The 22,231-nt window shown below is 42.6% G+C and overlaps 1 protein-coding gene across 1 annotated transcript in view; it reads right to left on the bottom strand.

Annotated features, from left to right (window-relative positions):
* The window catches only part of PPP1R16B (protein phosphatase 1 regulatory subunit 16B), a 40,263-nt gene extending 22,149 nt beyond the window's left edge, over window positions 1-18,114 (bottom strand). The window contains exons 1-2 of the mRNA XM_072112156.1: window positions 17,929-18,114; window positions 8,853-9,167 (exon numbers count right to left, since the gene is read on the bottom strand). Of these exons, the coding sequence (XP_071968257.1) occupies window positions 8,853-9,108 (256 nt within the window). The 5' untranslated portion in view covers window positions 9,109-9,167; window positions 17,929-18,114. The remainder of the gene's footprint in view (window positions 1-8,852; window positions 9,168-17,928) is intronic.
* Between the last annotated feature and the right edge of the window lie 4,117 nt (window positions 18,115-22,231).

Genomic DNA, 22,231 nt, shown 5'->3' with positions numbered 1-22,231 from the left:
ATCAGCCTAATTTTGGAAATTTAGGTCCTTAAACAGTGTTGCCAAAAATATGGAAAGTGGGAAGGCCAAACTTCAAATAGCAAACAGTTGCCTCCACAGGTCCACAGTTGTCATCCACAGGTACCATGTTGTGCCAGTTATCTACTGCATAGGGCAGTGATGGCAAACCTATGACACGCGTGTCAGTTCTGACACGCGTAGCCATTTTCAGTGACACGCAGCCACCGGAGAGTTAAGTTTCATCCTCGGCTCCTACACGGCCAGGTGCAGTAGCCGGGAGGCTGAGAGATTGTCACGCACTGAGCTCCCAGCACTTCTCTCTCCTCCTCCCCTGGGCCGGCCCCTCCCCCTGTGTGAGCTGTGCCTGGTGTCTCCAGTCGGTACAGGTATCATCCCGGGGCTCAGCACCAGGAGAGGTGACCCGGCCATACACCGAGGAGACTCCTCTGCAGCTCCTGATAGTTGTGGTGGGGGGAGGATGGCAGCACAGACAGAGGCCACATCGCTGCTGCCTTGTGTGATGTCCCAGCAGCTGCCACCTCTACACTGACCATGTCCACAGCATGGATGAGGGAGGACAACCACTCTCATCATAGAGTGAGTAAAGTCAGTGCACTGTTTGATAGAAGACAGTCATCAGGGCTTGCATATCAATTTTGTGACGTACAAGCCCTGAAATAATCGGAACACCTTGCAAATCGCCAGACATTGCGATTATTTTGCTCCTCATGAAGGAGATGCAGACAGCGGCGCCTGAGCCCTCGTTATAACCTGTGAAGTTTCATGACTGAAAGTTTGCAGGTTACTAAGCATTTCCACACATGTCTGATTGTAACCGGCGATTTGCACATAGTAATAGATGATGGGGAAAATCCCCATATACTGGAATACTGTAGTATGGCAGTACATTGTAGGATCAATCACACAACTTAGGGTTAAAGTAAGCTAGAAGTTAAATAATTAGACATATTTGTTATTTAAACTATAAATATCACAAAATGATGGTTTTTTTTGTCAAGGTGACACACCACCCGAGTTATGCTCGGTTTTTTGTCGAATTTTGACACACCAAGCTCAAAAGGTTGCCCATCACTGGCATAGGGCATTTATTTCAGTGGCACATAAGGGAGCTATCCTATGGATAGGCCAATAATATCAGTGGATCGACAGAGGTGGGCGTGTCTTACCCACACCAATCTCATATAAATGACCTATTCTATGGATATGGAAATCACAGGCCTTCCAGCAAAATAATGTACATCCCAATGGAGTCCAAATCAGTCCCAATGGTATCTTTTGGTCTCCATTGGTGTCTATTTTATTACAACTCCAATCCTGTGCCAATTTTTTGCAAATGAGTATAGCCACCGGAGCAACCCTAGGGGCGGCAATCTGACCCTCTAATGACATTACATCTGGTGTCACAGACCAACCTCAGTAACATTAGTCAGGACCAGACCCTCTTAACCTCTTCAATGACGCATTTCTATGTTTCCGTAAAAATGAGAGCAACTCTGAGAATCTTTTACCACATGATCACAGACAGGAGAACAGGATACAGAATTTACCACATCCTTTAAGGTGTACACAACCTCTATACAAATGACAATAACTATTAATAGTTAGCTCTTAGGGACAGAAGAGACATCTGTGTCAAAGAGCAGAAGTAAGTCCTGGACCAGTGAGAGATTAGCTGCTTAATGGCCGATGAGCAATCATAATAAGGATGAAAAGATTGATGATCTACTATAACACCAAAGCAGTGGAAACTTAAAGGGGTATTCCAGGAATCAGCATAATTCATATACATGTGGGCACTCAAAATAGAGGCTCATGTGTAATTAGTTGTTCTTTAAATTTTTGCTCCCCTTACCAGAAAAATGCTGATGACATAGACTGTAATGAAGAATTAAAATGCTACTGGCCCTTTAATCAGTCCGTTAATTTCCTCCGCGCGTTCCCTTCGCAAAAAATAAGATGGCCGCTGGTCACATGTCCACATCACATGTCCTGTATCTGCCTGGGCCGGTCATGTGATCACCACTACGTTTGGCTGTAGTCGGTTGGTTGCAGTGCATCCAGTATGGCCGGGGTTGTGGTGATGGCAGTTACACATGATTACTATGGTAACAGAGCAAGAAAACCTGTTACATCATCACTGGGAGCAGAGCATAAGAGGGAGGAGGAGTTACTGAGAAATAAAGGATCATGGAACTTGTAGTTTCCAGTGACGGCCATCTTAGTGATAACTCCACCTACTTTAGAGAGGCCATACATTTAGTAAATCATAAAATCATATTATTTTAGCTCCATTTTGTGACTAATGACATTGAGTATTGTTGTACTCATTTATTTATATCATCAAGGGTTTTTGTGTCAGACGTTCATATTCCCGGAATACCCCTTTAACTTAACAGGCGGACTGACCATTAACGTTCAACTTCCAACAGATCTACCATGGCAACATGTATACCATTTAGATTACTAACTGCTTGTAAAGGAAAATAAGTATTCACCTGTCACACCAGATGTTTAAACATGGCAGGTTTATGATTGTCAATGTTGTTTCTGACTAGGATGAGTAAGGACAACAAATGTTGGTCTTCCAGTAATGTCTGCCCTCGAGTATGATACCAATATAGGCCTCATTTTCTAAATATATGCAAAAAAACGACACCTTATCTATACCATGTGACAGTTTAGGTATATAGTCTCATATAGTACATAGTGGACATACAGTGGAGCAAACAAAGGGTTATGGGAGCCTATAGACATTTGGTTCTGAAGGTGCTCCTTCAGCCATTGCCTATTCCTTTTGACCCCTTATACATATGCTATGTTTAGTCAAGTGTTTATATATTCTAAATGGTAAAGACGAAGGAGATACCTTCTAATGCCGGCTTCCAGCTGAAGCCTTTATTCAGGTGGTCCCCATAGACACAGTTTGGTAATCCTGACCAAAGAGGGGGATTTGGACAAATTGGGGGTCATTTACTGAGGGCCAGATTCGCGTTTTCACGACGTGTTACCCGAATATTTCCGATTTGCCGCTGGATCGCGAATGGACTGGGTAAGTAAATCTGCCCCATTATCTCTAATTTGTATGGGGGGGGGGGGGGGGCACTTGAGTGGAGTAGAGCAGATCATATACAACTGATTTATTCTATTAACCATTATTTGTGTGCCTCCCTCCAAACCCAGTACCCGAAGAACAGGAATTATACCTCGAAATGTGTTGTATTTGAGGCCAAAAACGTTAATATTACTCTAAAAGGTCAAATAAAAATCTTAAGAATGGTGCAGACCATTGAATAATTATTAGGCTGCAGTCACAACCGGAAACGCAACCAGAACCCGGTGTCTCACATTGTTTTAATGCAAGACATCAGGTTCTGCTTACTGATCGCATGCGTTTCCTCAGAAATGTATATGCGATTGGGCAGAGGCCTATCCCCTTACGCTAGCACAGCACTAGGGCTACATGTGACTGCACCCTTAGAATAGGCGATCAACAGGGTCTGACACCTGCGATCAGTTTTTATAGGGAGCAGTTTCTCTCTAGTGAGCGCCACTTCCACTTCACCTACAAGTGAACAGGGCCGAGCTGCAATACCATGTACAGCCACTTTACAATGTATGGCACTGTGGTTGGAAAAAAGTTTAGAGATTGCAACTGTTGTGGTCTTTTCAAACAGCTGATGGGGATGTTTATTCCCTTCTAATCTAATAAGGACCTTATAAGGATAGGTCTTTAATATGCTGGATCTAGAAAACACCTTTAAGTAAACCTCAATGTTCTACTCTAACCGATCTATATCATAGTTTAGAATTTTCAACCAAGCTTCAATGTGAAACACTGTTATGCAACTGTTACCACTGAATTTATGTACACTGTTTTTAATAGTTAAGATTTTTCCATAAAAAGTTTTTTTATAAGACAATACATTAAGTTTTATCAGCAGCTGACTGTAAGGTGTACTGTATGTTACCTGTGTGGTGTCCAGCCCCCAGCTTCTCTTAAACATAGATCTGGTACTTGGCTCTCTCAAACCCGCCAGCACCGGTTCCTAACAAGTCTGCATAACAAGCTTCACCAAGGTTTATTGGTACAGAAATAGTCAGGTGTCCTTGTGCTTCTTTAACCCTTACTGACCCACCCCAGTCACCCTTATACTACAGAGACCTTAAAATCCAGTCTACTAGTTACAGTCTAATTACATAAGAAATTAATCATATTATGATCCAGCGCTCTATCTAGATAAACTCAGGATCAACACAAGTCCTGATGTATATACGTCAGCAGCGATATCAGATTATATGACCTTTATTCTGGTACATCCTGTAACTTATCCTAGAAATCGGAATAAAAACAAAACTGGACATTACAGGTAGATGTTCCCTACTGAGACACCTTACAAAATAAAACAAAAAAAATTATTTGTAGCCTGGTAAAGAGATAATGTTGCATAATATCTGCTGGGACATTCAGAAGTTTCTGACATAGCAACGATTTTTGCAGGGCTCATGCTGCAGAACAGTTACATGTCCCTTTAGGGGCACATTTTTCTGTCTTGTTGGACTCAAGAATGTAGGAAACTGAACTAAAAGTGTTGTGCCCGTGTATAATGCTGGGTGCAACAGATTCATTAAAAACGTGCACTGGCCGACAAAGTTCACCGAACTTTTTGTGGTGCACCTTGAACATAGGGTGTGCGACAGAATTTGTATGTCATATCGGGCGCACGGTCCAACTGAGTAGCAGAACGCCCCCTAATTTGTGTCGCATGAAGAGTAGTGCATGTGCAACACAATTGGCCCGGACACTTCTTAAATACCCGTTCAAGCCGTTTCCACTAGAAAGAACGGGCAAAGTCCGACAGAAAACTGAAACCCATTAGTGAGAACAGGATCCCCATTCATGCGATCAGAAGAGGTCTCAGCAAGCGGACCAACACTGATCACATTCCTATCCCCTATGCTGTGGAAAGGACATAACAACAATAATTGATATAATCCTTTGCAGCTAAAGTAGATGATGGACCACAATGTTAGTCTGTGAAATCGATTGCACGAATGGAACCACCAGCAACACACTAAAATAGTTGATTAGAGAGTCAATTTTAGTCTTCTTTGACACTGATGTTCTGGGGAAAGTATATCGCCGGATATTGCCGAAAATACATCCCTATAGAAGCTTGGCCGCGGTACGGTAAGCTCACACGTGTGTCACCGTATCGTAACGTTGCCGGGAAAAAGATAGAGCATGTTGTATCTTTCCACGCATGTAGCTATGGTCGGGCGAGCATATGTTGGTGTCAAAGTAGCCTTATACTGATCGTTAGAGATGATCTGACCCATTTAGGTTCAGGTTTGGCCGAGTTCACAAAGGTTCGGGTTGAGTCACACCCCTGCTGGTTAGACCCACAATCGGTGCTGGCACCACCATGGGTGGTACTCTTTTAAATACTGTTGGCAAAGCCTGAGGTTCGTCGCTCCCTGATGACTTCAGGCTAAAGTCCGGGTTTGGGGTCCGCTCATCACTATTGATCATGCCATACACATTTAGTTTTCATAAAATTTTCAACCAGTCGCATTTTGGAGTTAATTCCTCAAAAAATGGTCAGCTGGAAAAGGCTAAAATACTTGCAAAATCAAAATGGAACGAGATGGTAAAGAAACCTCCACTTGTGTGACCTAATGGGGCACATTTACTTACTCCGTTCCCGGAGCAATAATGCAGCGGGCAGCGACTCACTAAGATCGTGCGCCCGATCCTGCATGTGTCGCTTCCCCGCTCAGGTCTGACGGAGTTCACCTTCTTTTTATGGTGCATGTAAGTGCTTGGGCTTGCGACACAATTTGAAAGTTGAATCCCGCGCTCAGTCCGAATTAGTCGGATCGTCCGATGGCGCGCCCCCTTCAATTCATGTCTCATGGAAGCCAGTGCTGTTGCGCCAAAAAACAATCGCATGCGCCAAAATCCCAGTGCAGACACCTGTTAAATACCTATCCAAACTGTGAAACCCTGAAGAAGGTGCACAGTCCAATGAAAGTGAGCAGCACGAGTAAATGAGCCCCAATGTGTATGGGGGACCACCCAATCACATACCAGCCTAAACATGATGCTCGGTATAGGGATCAGCTGGACTATACAGTATGAGATATAACAGATATAACTTTTGGTGTAACGATGGGTTTATTATGGGTTGGGTAGACAAAGAAACTTTGCGCAAACCCAATAGTTTCCATCTGTCTGTCCGTCTGCACAGCACACAATAACGTGTTTACAGCCATATTATGTAATGCGCTTTATATCTCAGGATTTGTAAATGTTGTTTTTTTCTGCCTCGCCGCTTATTACTGACAACACTAAGCGCATCCACCCACGATCCCACACACTGCCGCGGCTCCGAAGCATCTGATTTCTATGACTAACGCAACTAATTTCTAAACACTTGTAATTCTCATTCCCACACAAAATCAGCGGCTTCTGTGATAGTTGTGATTTATACTAAAGAAGGTTATAAAACATAAAAGCCAAACATATGGTAAAGTACTTCACAAAAAGTGTCTAAAAGAAAAACTTCATGTTGCCCATGGCAACAAATCTCAGGGCAGCTCTCATTCTGTATTCTACTGTGGAAAAATAAAAGCTGAGCTGTGATTGGTTGTTTTTTGTTAATGGCTTATTCACAAGGCTTATTCGGACATGTTTTCCTCCTGTTTGGACCAGTTGTCAGTGTCCTATAACTTGCTTATTCCTGGACCTGTTTAACCACCACCACATGCAGAATTAGTGGTGTATGGCTACAACTGTGTGTGGACCCACAACTGCTGTATCATGGCAGATATTCTATGTCATGTCATGTGAACACGGCCTTAAATACAATTTTTATAAATCTGTCCATGTATCCTACTGTAGGATTTAAGGGGGCAGTGCATGATTCTGGGCTACTATAACAGCTCTGCAAACTAAAATATATGGGCCAATATACTGAAGTGCAAAGCACCAGAATTTTGTTCAATTTTATTTACATTTATTGTGTATTTTGGAGCAGCCTTTGTACCCTGTTTGATAAATAAGCATGGCTAAGTGGAAGAGCCTATAGCAGAAGATGATTTTATAAAGGAAAGAATAGGAGCAAAGTGTCACCTCCTATCCTGCATATACAGTATGGGCACATCACAGTACTACTACTCCTATTCTGAATTGAATATGGGCCTGCACAGTACGTCTACTACTATCCTGTATATATGAGCACAGTACTACTACTCCTATCCTGTATATATTAGCACAGTACTTCTACTCCAATCCTGTATATATTAGCACAGTACTTCTACTACTATCCTGTATATATGAGCACAGTACTACTACTCCTATCCTGTATATATGGGCACAGTACTACTACTTCTGTCCTGTATATATGGGCATAGTACTACTACTCTTGTCCTGTATATATGGGCACAGTACTACTACTCCTGTCCTGTATTACTCCTTCTATCCTGCATACATGGGTTCAGAACAGTTCTTATCCTATCCTGTAGCATGGGCAAACCACAGTACTGCTCCTATATTGTAAATAGAGATCACAGCACAGTACTACTACTCTTATACTGTATATAGAGATCACAGCACGGTACTACTACTCCTATATTGCAAATACAGATCACATCACAATACTACTACTCATACACTGCATAGAGAGATCACATGACAGTACTACTACTCCTATATACTCCTCATATAGATCACAGCACAGTACTACTACTCCTATACTGCATATAGAGGTCACATCAGAGTACTACTACTCCTATACTGCAAATATAGATCACAGAACAGTACTACTATTCCTACACTGCATATAGAGATTACAGGACAGTACTACTACTCCTATATACTCGTCATATAGATCACAGCACAGCACTTCTTCTACTCCTTTACTGTGTATAGAGATCACAGCACAGTACTTCTACTACTATACTACATATAGAGATCACAGCACAGTACTACTACTCCTATACTCCATATACAGATTACAGCACAGTACTACTACTCCTATACTCCATATAAAGATTACAGCACAGTACTACTACTCCTATACTATACATAGAGAGCACAGTACAGTAATAGTACTCCTATACTCCTTATGGAGATCACAGCATAGTTCTACTACTTCTATACTGTATATAGAGAGCACAGCACGGTACTTCTACTCCTATACGCCATATAGAGATCGCAGCACAGTATTGCTACTCCTATCCTGTATATATTGCCTCATCACTGTAGCACCATTCCTATACTGCCTATACAGTATGGCCACAGCACATTGCTACTACTCCCATCCTGTGTATACGGGCAATGCACAATATTATGTCTATCCTTTAGAAGTGGCACAGTGAGCTATGATTACTTTTATTATATGTATATATGCACAGCATTACTACTCCTGTTCTGTATATCTGGGCACTGCACCACACTATTGCTGTTATTTCATATTTATGTACGGAGCACACTACTACTGCTCTTATCCTGTGTATCCCCTTTCCGTGACCAGCCAATGGGTTACAACAGCCCTAACAAAGGCATAGCTCTCCACCCAACAATTACAGCAACAACATCCAATCCATGTTAATCATACAACCCACAATGCATTACTATATCTCTTAAGATTGTAGGAGGAAATAACAAAATGTTAGCTTATAGTTCTTTACCAAAATCAACCTTGTCGATTGTTTTGTGACTGCAGTGACACAGATTATCAAGTCCAATTTGCTGGCCCAGTTCAATCACTGACTGCCCTCAATAGACATAAGCATCTATTTACCATCTGTCCTATGTGAATTGTCCTTACCTTCTTCTGGGTCATTCCTCAGACAAGCCTCATGGAGTGTGACACGGGAGGGGAAAGACACTCTTTTGGTCCTGGTGGGGGTCTTCCTTCTATTTTTCTGCTGTCGCCGTCTCCTGTTCTCCTCGTCCCTCTCATTTTGGGCCCACCTCTTCAGCTGTTGCTCCCTTCGCTTCTTGGCTGCTCGTAGTCTCTCCAAGGTAGAAGCTTTCTCCAAGAGTTGAAGTTCTGCCAATAGATCCATTGGCTTTGTGGCCATATCTCACTGTCAGGATAGCAGACGCTGCTCACTCATGAGATGTGGATACACTGACATATCTGTTAAATAAGGAAGAGCATTCAGAACATTGACATTGAGATGTCTGCCTCGTCATGTGTCTACTGAAAACACTCAAGTGGCCAAAGCCAAAACAATCTAGAGAACTTACCGGGATACCGTCAATTTCATGTTGTCTGTTATTTTCACTGATCTGTTTGTCATTTTCATGTACAAATCCATATTATACAGACCTTAATCTGAACTCAAATATAACATTGTGAATTTGCTTTGTATTATGTCTCTAGAATGGGCACTTACCACCCAACATCTCAAGTAGGAGGCTATGGAAATTACATAAAGGAACGCTCCAGTCAAAGCTAAATCATTGAATAACACATGGTGGAGGACCTGAAGGGAGGAGCAGGACTCAGTATTATTGTATTCCTAGAACCTTGCTAGAACCTGGAGTCCTGCTCTTCCCTTCAGGCCCTGCACAAGGTAATATTCAATGAATCAGCTGTGACTGGAGTGTTCCTCTAAGGTGCGCAAGGACTAAATCTTTGTTGGCCAACTATCATTCCATTATAACATCCCACTTTTCTCTATAGGGATTACCTTCTGTTGGAATAAAGGATTTGGGATGCTGAAATCCAATATGATCAACCATTTTTTTTCTAAAACCTTTGCTGTCAGGATACAAAACAAGTCATAGATGATCATCCAGTTCTACCAATATTAGGGGATTCAGCTGACATTGATCTAATTTACATGGCCAGCTTTAGATCATACATTGTGTAAGTTAAATAGGTCTATTCCGGTGATGACCAACCTTTTGAGCTCTGTGTGTTAAAAGACTAGCATAACTCCAGTAGTGTGCTTCTTCCCCTAGTATTACTGAGCAGTAACTGTGGTGGGTACACTGGCAGCAGGGTGAGATTTTGGTAACTTCTTGGGGTATAAGGGGCACACTTCTTCTGTCCCACCTGTAGTCACTGGAATGGACCTTGGTCCAGTGTCTTCTGATAGGACGACTTTGGGACCCAGTTCAAGTGTTCCCAGCGGTGTGAGTGTCAGTCCACAATTAATTAAGTGCAGGAGGGAGTCTAACTGCCTTCACTAACAGAGGTAAGATGGTTTTCCATTTGTGCCTCGCTTGACAGGAGAGTTGTCCCACCTCCAAATGCTGATGCTGTCAGGTTACAAGTAGGAGACGGAGAACATCAGTGTCAGCTGAGAACATGGCGTGAACAGTGGCCATCGTACCCTCTTTATTAAAGGGCACTGCTCCACTATTGCTGCAGGAAAGTTGCCTCACCTCTCGGAGCTGCTGCGTGTCAGCAAAAACGTCTTGGTGTGTCACCTCTAAGACACGTGGCGTAGGGTAGCCATCACAATTGCATTCCCTTCTGTAAAGGTGATCTTACACAGTAGATGAACACAGGCCGCACTTTTCAATTTCAAGGCTGGCAACTACACTATGTATGAAAGTGTGAGAGACAAAGGATACCTCCATATCCAAAGAAATAGTGGACATGTCCGATCCTTTTTATCTAATGGACGATAGGTCTCCACAGTGCTCCTCACAGAATATGAAGGTGTTTCTAAAGAGTTTGTTTTGCTGTTGGACCAAAAGCCTTCATCCATCAACTGCTGAAGATGTATGACTATGACAACATGAATGTCCCGTCTTATGGGTTCTCTACTTTCAGAACCATGGACTGCAGATTTTGGTGTCAAGTTACGTAGCTATAACTTTAACTATATATACAATTATTACATACTACACCTAGCAGAGACAGGGTTAGACTGTGCCCTTTGAGGATCAAAGTTCTGACTCTTTATAGAATATGAAGGTGTTTCTAAAGAGTTTGTTTTGTTGTTGGACTAAAAAACTTCATGCATCAACTGTTGAAGATCTATGACTATCACAACATGAATGTCCTGTACTATGGGTTCTCTAGTTTCAAAATACACTGCAAATTCTGTGTGAAGCTATTTAGCTATAACTATAACAATGTATACAATTATTACATACAAGACTGTGCCCTTTGTGGATCTGACTTCTGATTCACGGTGCTGACAAAATTATAAAGCCTGGGTAATGGGTAATACTACTAGTAAGACACCTGCTACTAGAGATTATTATTTTGTTAATTTCTCTTTTTTGCATTGGTTCTGTATCGTTGGGGGTTGGACCATTAGAATCATTGCATGCACTGGATCCAATGTTGGAGACTGGATCCAATGCTGGACACTGGATGTTCTTGTCCCGTTTCATAGGGGTAGTGATAGAATACAGTACAGCGAAGTGACCTAATTTGTAGCAGGGGGTTTAATCTCTGATCACTCAGCTGTATGACACATCCTGTATGGTAAGAGAAACTCAGACGTCAAATGAAACCATAGCAGGAAAGACAGATACGGACTGGACCACAATGTGACTTCCTGCAGTGACAAGTGACACACATAGGCGCAGAATATAAGCCATTACAAGACAATGGAATATGTAATACCATAATCCATCGTAATAGACCGGTGGGTCCACCTCCACTCTTTAGGACAACATTGTTCTTTAAATTACAGTAAAATGTTTCTCCTCTTTCCTGCAATTTACTACCTACAAATCCAGGTGTCTGCAGCCGCCGAGGTCTACCCAGTCTAAGTACACATCTTTAGGGAGGAATCCATAGGAAGAAAATGAACATCCTACTACAAGCTATATAAAAAAAAAGAACTGAAAAAGCAATTGTAGAAGAAGCTATTTGTCAAGTGTCTCCGGCAATAAAATGGTCGATATTGGTTCCTTCTCAAATAAAGATGGATACGGGATGTTTATTGGTTTGAAAGCAAAGTCGAGCCTTCTGGGTATTCTGGTGACAGTCCTGCGACCCGCATAATGTAAAAATACTGATGACCGCTACAGAATCCGACTTCTCCACATAACTTATTCCTAACGTCTTGGCATAGAAGGACAGATAACAAAGCTGGTATCATCAATACTGAGTATTTGGACATCTGGACCAGGGAGAGAATTCATTAAACTGCATAAATTTTGGTGCATTGGTCAAATATTTAGAAGGACAAAACATAGGAGGACGTCATTGTGATCCTGTCACTTATCTGGATAACAGGTTGGTGACAGAGCATGAGCCCAAATTCTGAAGACAGGTTCCCTTTAATATGGTATTTTGGACCATTAATTGGACCAAGTAAAATGCATAAACCATGATGTTACAAGGTCTTTATTCCCTAGAAGTTAATAGGCCCCAGTGCGCAGTTTGTGCAAGGCCCCAACTATAATGTATGGTTTATAGCACTAGTCTTCTCATATGGGAAAGTGACACATTATGGGCCCCCTAAGCCTCTTGGGCCCGGTTGCAACTGCACCCCCTATGCCCCTGTGTTTCATCCCTTTTTATCCAAGAAATCTGTTCTGGGTGGCAAGACATGACGATAAAGTGCGAGACTTGGCTCCTTCTCTTCTGAGTTCACTATTGCTCTATTTATACGCAGAATTACATGAAAATGAACCCCATAAAATTATAGTAGAAGATTTCAAAGTTACGCCTGATTATCTAATATTACAACAGGTTCATCACAGTGTCTGATTCCGGGTGATAAATCTGGTGTAATTTCAAGAAAATCTACCATCAAAATTCATCATAATAAACCATTGATACTGACTCATAGGTCCATGGCCTCCTTCCTTCTAAAATCAACTTTGGGTGAGCTTCTTGGTGCACCAGGGGCGTGACTGTGTCTGCTGGTGCTCCTGTTTTCTTCTTTCTATAACTCTTTTCTAGAAGGGATATCGGCTATTATGTAAAAAGGTGCTGCTAGTTAGTGCTGGACATTAGGGAAAGAAGAAAATGGGTCCACCAGCAGATACAGTCAAGTCCCTGGTGCACCAAGAAGCTCATTTGCATAAAGATAAAAACTGAATCCGAAACAGAATGACAGTTCCTCTGAAAACTGGAAAGGTACAGTATGTCTGGAAAACTTCCAAAGTGCCTTAATCAATGCTGGTCGACTCCCTTTAAGGCCTAAACTTATTTATATTCTTGTGTCTAACACCTCCAGCAAGAAGAAGCACACACACAAAATACAAGACACTGGTATAACCACATGGTGAAATAATCTGTAGTATGAGGGTATATGCTAATTATGCTAAGTATTGGGATAATACTTAAAGTTGCATTTAGAAGGAAGGAGGCCATGTTCAACATTTATAAGAAGCGTCCCTGGTTTATCATGATGGATTTTGATGTAAAATCTATACTCATATGCCACTATTCACTGTGAATCTCAGGGATGGGAACATCATTGGTGCAACCTTTGTGGCAGCAAAGAGTCCAGTAGGTAAATATCACCCTAAAGCCTCATTCCCAAGGCTATGTGCTCGACCCGAACCGGATCCCGGGAGAACACAGGGTCAGGAGGAGGTGGGAGGGCTGAGCGCTCTTCACCCGTCCTCCCTCCATAGGCAGACGAGCGGGCCCACTCAGTCATGGGTGCATTGACCGGAAGCCTTAGAGGTCATTATTGCAAACAGGGTCAGCTCCAGGTTCAGTAGGCCCCTGGGGCCCCTCAGTGGGCCACTTTGCAGTGCACTCACGTGGCAGCATTAAAAATTCTGAAACTGAAATAGTCTCCTGTTCCCTAAAATATTTCCTAGTTATTCATCGAAAACAGCCCCCTTATGGGTATTTTATATACAGCCCCCCTCACCCCTAAGGATTCCTTATGTACAGCCATATGTGAGCCGCCCTGCAGCTCTTTGCCCCGGCACTTGCCCGGGTATACCCAGTGCGGCGCCGGCCCTAATCACAAATCATGCGACCAGATCACTGCCCCCCAGAATGTGCCCTTAAGTCGAACTAAAGCCATAACTGAATTTTATGGCTTACACATACTAATAGATTGTTGGGGAGGAATATGGATGATCCGATGTGATAAGATATGGGAGCATAAGGAGCTCCTATGCTCCACAACTGCCTAGTATAGTTCATATAAAAAGCTCCAGATCTCCCATGTAGTCCTGTTTCTGCATAATATAATCATAGTAATCCACAATGTGTGTCAGTTTTGATGCTTCTTAGAGTTAATTTCATGTATAAATGAAAGATCAAGAGGAAAACAAAAAAACAAAACAGAAAAATGAGTCACTGGTTAATTATCAGATGTTCTACTAACGATGGACATTGGAAATTATCTTATTGAAGAGAGAAAGCACTAGATGCACCCACTTGATAAAACTGAAGATCAGGTAAGACTGCAAGCTGCTTCCACCTACTCACACATTCAGTCTAGTGGGTGTCGTGTGGGGGAGTAGCAGCCATGTTCTTGTTTTTGTAGAATTTACATCTCTATATTTTCCATTGTTGCTGATAAATCATGAGCAAGGAGATAGATGAGTCATTCACATGAAACTACCTCCTACATGGTGGTGGGCATGTGCCCAGGGTGCGAGGTGTCAGGAGAAGAACCAACAAGCCACCCTGGATTGGAAATAATGGTTAATGTGGCTATATGAATCAGATGGTTGAACAACCATTGAACAATCGTTTTGCAGATGCAATTCCTCACAATTCAGTCCAAGCATATGAAAGATGAGTGCAATGAGAACAATAGTTATCTCAAAAGATCATTTGTACTACATTTTTTTCAGAAGAACATTTCAAACACGACCAACTTCTGCCCACAACTGGCTAAAGTATCATTCTTTCCTTAATTTTACGAAACCCATATATGGTCCCAATTGTCCATTTTCATCAATTTTAGTCTAATGTATACAGGAACATTTAGGCAGTAAACTATATATTCTACTCAACTAAAGTTAATCCAAGTCTAAATTGAAGATGTCTTAAGAGCCATCAGATGACCATGAGTAATTTCAAACAAATTAATGAGATAAAATATCTTGGAACTACAAAGGACAATAGACCATTGACTTAAGCTAATCATACATGTTAGATCTTTGTTGGTCAAACTCGTGCTTTTGGTGGGACTGGTTGACCACTCAATGAGTTCGAAGTCCTCCATATTCTCACTTTCAGCTATTTTCTCACTTTCAGCTGTTTTTCTATCCTCTTTCTAGTCAGAAAAAATGAATGTTTAGCTGACCCAAGGGTGTATGTTTATGGTCAAAGAAAACAGGTGTCAGTCGAATGAGTATTTGGCCAACAGTCGTCTTATGTCCCTGACCAGACTACTCCGTCTTCTACTTTCATATTATACTTCAAGTACAGACCAGACAAAATTGTACTTATACATCTATTTTATATTTGATAAGACATTAAATATATTAAAGAGGTAGGGTATCATCACTAAACTTTACTAGGGTAAGTACACAACCTTAATAGGGTCACCCATATAGTACTTGGTAACTGGTAACTTTTGTGTAAAGTTGATGGGACCAATGGGTCATGTGACCAGTGGATAGCAGGATTGAGGACTTTTTGTGATGTCCTGTGTCCTGCTGCCTTCCGGCAGGTGTTCTGCACACCCCCACTGTCATAAACACTCTGTAGCAATGGGTGCAGGTATCCGTATCCGTGGTTATGATGGAGAGGACTTGCATATAGTAATGACTGCACAGCCGCCTCTATCCCCTGGAAGGCAGCAGGACATGGGAAATCACAGCAGACCCAAGGTTACGTGACCTGCTGGTCCCAGTGGTTTTACACAAAGTACTATATGGACTTATATGACTTACGTTGGCAAAGTTTTGAAATCCCAACCCTTTTCATTTTAATTGGACTTTACGTAAAAAAACAACAATTCCAAGTTTTTCCATGTTCCTTGTTTTTTCCTGTTGCTGTCTGTTGGGGAGGTTCTGTAAAACCCTAATTGAAAAAGTGTCAAGGCTTCTCTCCAACAGCCAAAGACCCTCGGATTGGCCAAGCTTATAAGTAAGAAGTATGTCTCCAGCAAAAAGGTTTGGGTGCTGATATCAACATACCGATCCTTCCATGGCCCAAGACCACTAGTCAAGGGAAAGCTGAGAAACCTTACATAAGGAAATCATTCAATCCAGACAAATTTGGGAGATTTCGGATGACTTATCTTTTGTAGAACAAAGACCTTCCAGGAACTGGTCTAATCCACTTTCTACAGTGTCTGTAGTTCTGGATAATTCTTGAAAGGATTCATTCTCTGAAATGTTCTATCTCAAATTATCTTTGTAGATTTAATTTTTAACTTTAAAATTAAGACAATTTTTCCTCAACATTTATATTTTTAGAAACAGAACACAAAAAATGCAGTGTCTACACTTTATGACCATGAATGTTATATAAGACAGGCGAGCACCTGCGTACAGCTACGCACCTGCTCAACAGCTGTGTCCCGGGATTCTGGAACATGCATCCAACTATCGATATAGGTAAAAGGTAATGGAGAGCATTATCTTAATATAAACTGACAGCTCACCGGTGACCCAAAGTTTTACTTATTTTTTCATTATGAAAAAATGTGGAGAAAATTAACCTTAAAGAGAAAAGATTCTTATTGTACAAGTGCCGTCCGTTTTTTTTCACGCTCCCACTGAATTCAATGGGGAGATTCTACACACATGACTCACAGTAGTGCATGCAGCGATTTTTAGCACATAGGACCTAATCATTGGACCGTGGAAAACATATGGGGGCACATTTACTTAGGACCTTGCGCCATTTTTCTGGCGGACTTTGCAAGTTATTTTATGTGCAAACTGCTTGTACAGGTATTTAAGAAGTGTCCGCACCACATTTGAGTCATGGATGCACTATTCTTCATGCAACACAAATTTCTGCACTGAAGGGGGCACTCTGGTACTCAGTAGGACCGTGCGCCAGATTTATCATGCAAAGTCCAACAGAATTGTGTCTCACACCCAATGTTGAAGGTGCACCAAAATAAATTTGGTGCACTCTATCGGGGCAGTGCAGCGGGCACCAGATTCATTAAGAACGGATGCCAGTAATCCTGAATCTTTCGCCCCCTGCACTATACATAGTACAGACTGCACTGGTTTTAGTAAATGTGCCCCATCTGTTTTGTGCATAGCACAATACACTATTGAGGAGTCAGAGTCCTGTCCGATGTAGACTAGGACTGCACTCGTATGAGAAAGTAATTTGTGGGACCGACTGAGTGATTATTTTACCTATAATAAAGACCTTCCTCCTGACCGATGTTGGTCCTTTAAAAAACCTCAACTCCCAAATTTCAATAACCCTATAATCTTAAAGGGAGCCATCGGCGTGTGGCAGTCTACTCCCCTTAACCTATTCAGAACACATGCATGCTCAGCACAGATGGGGGCCCGATTGGGAGGAATAGCTGTGTAAGTATATAACCATCTAAAACTACTGCAGATGGCCATGTGGAAGATCCCGAATTTTAACCTATTACACTACTGAACCTACTGTAGTGATAATGTAACCCCATAGTCATTTGGTTATGTAAATTCAGCTATATCATATATATATATATAAGTTATGATAAATGACCACTACACGTGTTCGGTCACACATACAACACTAGAACAATATACAGGTATTATATGTCCACGGAGGATAAAGCACCTGCAGCTAAATGATGGATGCTACATGTTCCTATATATTAATACATTCTGATTCCCCCCTATAAGAATACATAACATATGCTAGAAAGGCTCTGCACCCCATTTACTGTATGCATGAATTGTCATTTGTATAGATAAGCATAAGCCGTGCCTATTCTATAGTATCCATACATTCAGGCTATGCAGATGTCATATACATAGACACACTGGTACGGATCCTATACAGTGAGCAGCACATATACATCCATACATACCTGTGTAAGCAGTCTGGGGGCAGCAGTCAAGCCTCTGGAAGCATCAGATGGTACTTGGGGACCAACGCAAATATGGATTGATATCCAAGTGACAGCAGAGAGGGACTAATGCAGACAGAGCAGGAGCGACACAGGACTGGGTGCTAGTAGCTCTGCAGGGTAAAGAGAGGAGGCGTCTGCTGCAGCCTCACAACCCAGAGAGGAGGAGGAGGCGAGTGCAGAGACTTCTCATTATACAACTCCACCTACAGCACAAGCCTCTCCATCTACATACCCCACAGTCCTCTACCCCGCAGTGCACACTGGATGCGATTGTACTAGCATCTAGGCGATTTATCTTTATAAATGTATCTATTATTCTCTTTGTTTCCTAATTCCCGTTACATTCGGTCTGGATTATTTTCTGTAGCGGTGCCGGTGCTGCATCAATGGGTCATGTATGAGGATGGATTTTTAGAATTAAGAATTAGTGAATCTCTATGGGCCTTTTATACTATTGAGTAGTGACCTGTGGAGGGTACCATGTGTTACCCCATACAGTGTACGAATAACTATACTGCCATATTCCTAATTAGAGATAAACAAATCTGTCCAAACCGATGTTGCATCAATTGTGGAGAGTTTGCCAATTAAGGCTCTAAGGCTATATTCACACTAACATGTGCCCGCCGTACTACACGTCGGTCCCGGGGAGAGGTGGAGGGGGTGCGCTGCTCAACCACTGCTCCTCTTCATAGTGATATATGGTGCACAGCGCCATATTCCGGGGAAGCATAGGACATGTCCTATCTTTTTTCCCGGGTACTGAACGGTTCGGTGCAGCGCCATGCTCCCATTACCGTCTATGGGGGACGTATATACGGTGTATATATGTCCCCCATACGGCAGTGTGAATGTAGCCTTAAGGTGTGTTTAGACTCATAGCCATTGATGCTCCACTAAGGGATTCTGGGTAACATGCAAATATGTTCTCCAGGGTGGGAAATGGAAAACAATGCCTTCTTTTGCTACCATAAAAGGCAGCCCCCTTAACACCAAGCATGACTTACAAGAAGCCTCAAGACAGAAGGAACAGATTCACAACTGTAGACAGCACTGTTTTGACCTAGTTGGGTCTCTTCAGTACAGCGTAGGAAACTGGTTTGGCTGAGTCAGAGGCTATTGACTAGTGTCAGGTAGTAAGAGTTCTCCTTATGGAGACTTTGCCAATTAAGGCTCTAAAGACATGTGGAGACTTACAGTCATTGATGCTCCACTAACCGATTCTGTGAAATATGCAAATATGTTCTCTAGGGTGGGAAATGGAAAACAATGCCTCCTTTTGCTACCTTAAAAGGCAGCCCCCTTTACACCAAGCAGGACTTACAAGAAGCCTAAAGACAGAAGGAACAGATTCCCAACTGTAGACAGCAGTGTTTCGACCTGGTTGGGTCTCTTCAGTACAGTGTAGGAAACTGGTTTTGAAACTGGTATTGACTAGGGTTAATAGCCAACCAGTGCTGTCTATAGTTGTGAATCTGTTCCTTCTTTCTTTAGGCTTCTCGTAAGTCATGCTTGGTGTTAAGGGGGCTGCCTTTGAAAGCAGCAAAAGGAGAAATTGTTTTACATTTCCACCATGGAAAACATATTTGCATATTTCCAATTGTCCCGAAAATCAGTATATAACCCCCTCTAGTTCTCTAAAACATAGAACTAGTGAACCCTAACACTGACCATAACCCTTATTAAAAACAATTGTATAAAATAAATGAAACGAGATAGGAGCTTCTTATAAAACAGATCTATTTTTAGAGAGGGCTCTGGAGAGGGTTAAAGACCAATTTCCAGGACAACTGGAGCAACATCAGTTCAGATCAAATAGATTTGGAACCAAAACGAAGCTTCCGAAAAATTTGTTGCAGCTTCAGGAATTAAAATTTCCAGAACAATTGGGGCAACATCGGTTCATCCAAAATGAATCAGAATGTACCAAGTCCACAAATGCTGATGATAGCTAAAAGCATGTTGGCACCCACCCTGGCACACAGCACCCTTCCCAATTATCTCCCCAAAAAACTTATCCAAGTCACTAATGTGAATACTGGTATCTTACATACTTTCTTACATACTTTGGTATATAGCAAAATATTATTTCATTTGGGTGGATGGTTCTGGGAACTTAGGAAGCTTTGTGAGTATTTGTTTCATTTGGTGACTTTTTATGTGGGGGACACATAAGGGGCACTATAATTAAGCTAATTGAGTGGGGGCACTAATGATCACCAGGGTATACTAAGTAACCCCATTATCTAGTGGGGGCTGGCAGAAAAGGGCATCAATATTGATTGTGGGCAACTTTACTAAACAATGAGTATCGACAGACCATCACCAAGTTTGAGTTACGAAGGAGGACAATTACTAGGTAGGAGTCATTAAGGGCTACTTTTAACAAATAAGGGATCTGGGTGCCACCATTTCTTAGCAGGGGTCACTAAGGATCATCATTGTGTTACTACTTGGTAAGGTGGGAACTGAGCAAGTGACTCTGAATGGTATCATTGCTGAGCAGGGTATACTAAAGGGTATCAACACTGGGGCTCATCCTTGCAGTGCTAAACACCTTGAGGGGACTGATTCCAGCTATTTTGTATTTGAGGGGAATGTCTTGTTTTGCTATCTTTCCAGTATAATGAGAATTTAGCTATAAATAGAACTTGATCAGCGAACCTGTATCTATTTCCTGTCTGCGGATCAAACTGCTTAAAGAGGACCTGGCCATCCCTACTCCTGACATGACTGTATTAGTAAATGCTTGTCTTCCTAATAGTACTGGTTTGTGGTATCTTTTCTTATAATTCAGTATTTTGCTGTTCCTCTGTTATTCCCCCTAAAAGTATACAAAGAAGTTTAAAGCTGTATGGAGATAGAGGGGTGTCCTGCTCACTGACATTGTCTTAAAAGAAAGCCACAGCCAGACTCCTCTGTTCTCTCCAGACCCACCTGTCTTCTCCAGACCCTCCTGTCTTCTCCAGACTCCTCTGCCCTCTCCAAACTCCTCTGCCCTCTCCAAACTCCTCTGCCCTCTCCAAACTCCTCTGCCCTCTCCAAACTCTTCTGCCCTCTCCAAACTCCTCTTTTCCTTTCCATACTCATTTGCTACCTCCCAACTCCTCTGTCCCTTTCCCGACTCTTCTGTCCTCTCCAGACTCCTTTGTTCTTTCCAGTCTTCTCTGATCTCTCCCGACTCCTTTGTCCTCTCGACTCCTCTGTCCTCTCCCAACTGCTCTGTCCTCTCCCGTCTCCTCTGCCCTCTCCAATCTCCTCTATTCTCTCCAGACTCCTCTAACTTCTCCCAACTCCTCTATCTTCTCCCCACTCCTCTGTCTTCTCCCCACTACTCTGTCTTCTCCTGCCTTCTCTGTTCTCCTCTGTTCTCTCCAGACTCCTCTGTCTCCTCCCCACTCCTCTGTCTTCTCCCCACTACTCTGTCTTCTCCTGCCTTCTCTGTTCTCCTCTGTTCTCTCCAGACTCCTCTGTCTTCTCCCCACTCCACTGTCTTCTCCCCACTACTCTGTCTTCTCCTGCCTTCTCTGTTCTCTTCTGTTCTCTCCAGACTCTTCTGCCCTCTCCAAACTCTTGTTCTCTCCAGACTCTTCTGCCCTCTCCAAACTCCTGTTCTCTCCAGACTCTTCTGCCCTCTCCAAACTCCTCTTGTCCTTTCCATACTCATTTGCCACCTCCCAACTCCTCTGTCCCTTTCCCGACTCCTCTGTCCTCTCCAGACTCCTTTGTTCTTTCCAGGCTTCTCTGCCCTCTCCTGACTCCTCTGTCCTCTCCCAACTGCTCTGTCCTCTCCTGTTTCCTCTGCCCTCTCCAATCTCCTCTATTCTCTCCAGACTCCTCTGTCTTCTCCCCACTCTCCTGTCTTCTCCTGCCTTCTCTGTTCTCCTCTGTTCTCTCCAGACTCCTCAGTCCTCTCCAAACTCCTGTTTTCTCCAGACTCCTCTGCCCTCTCCAAACTCCTTTGTTTTCTCTATAGACTCCTCTTAACCTCTCCAAATTCCTCTGTTCTCTCCAGACTCCTTCTCCTGACTTCTCTGTTCTTTCCCTACTCCTCTGTTCTCTCCAGATTCCTCTGCCCTCTCCCGACTACGTTGTCCTCTCCTGACTCCTCTGTGCTCACCCAACTGCTCTGTCCTCTTCCGTATCCTCTGCCCTCTCCAAACTCCTCTATTCTCTCCCGACTCCTCTTTCCTCTCCCAACTCCTCTGTCTTCTCCCCACTCCTCTGTCTTTTCCTGCCTTCTCTGTCCTTTCCCTTCTCC

The sequence above is a fragment of the Engystomops pustulosus genome, chromosome 6 (assembly GCF_040894005.1).
Source record: "Engystomops pustulosus chromosome 6, aEngPut4.maternal, whole genome shotgun sequence".
NCBI classification, from domain to species: domain Eukaryota; kingdom Metazoa; phylum Chordata; class Amphibia; order Anura; family Leptodactylidae; genus Engystomops; species Engystomops pustulosus.
This window is presented reverse-complemented; position numbering and strand designations above follow the sequence as displayed.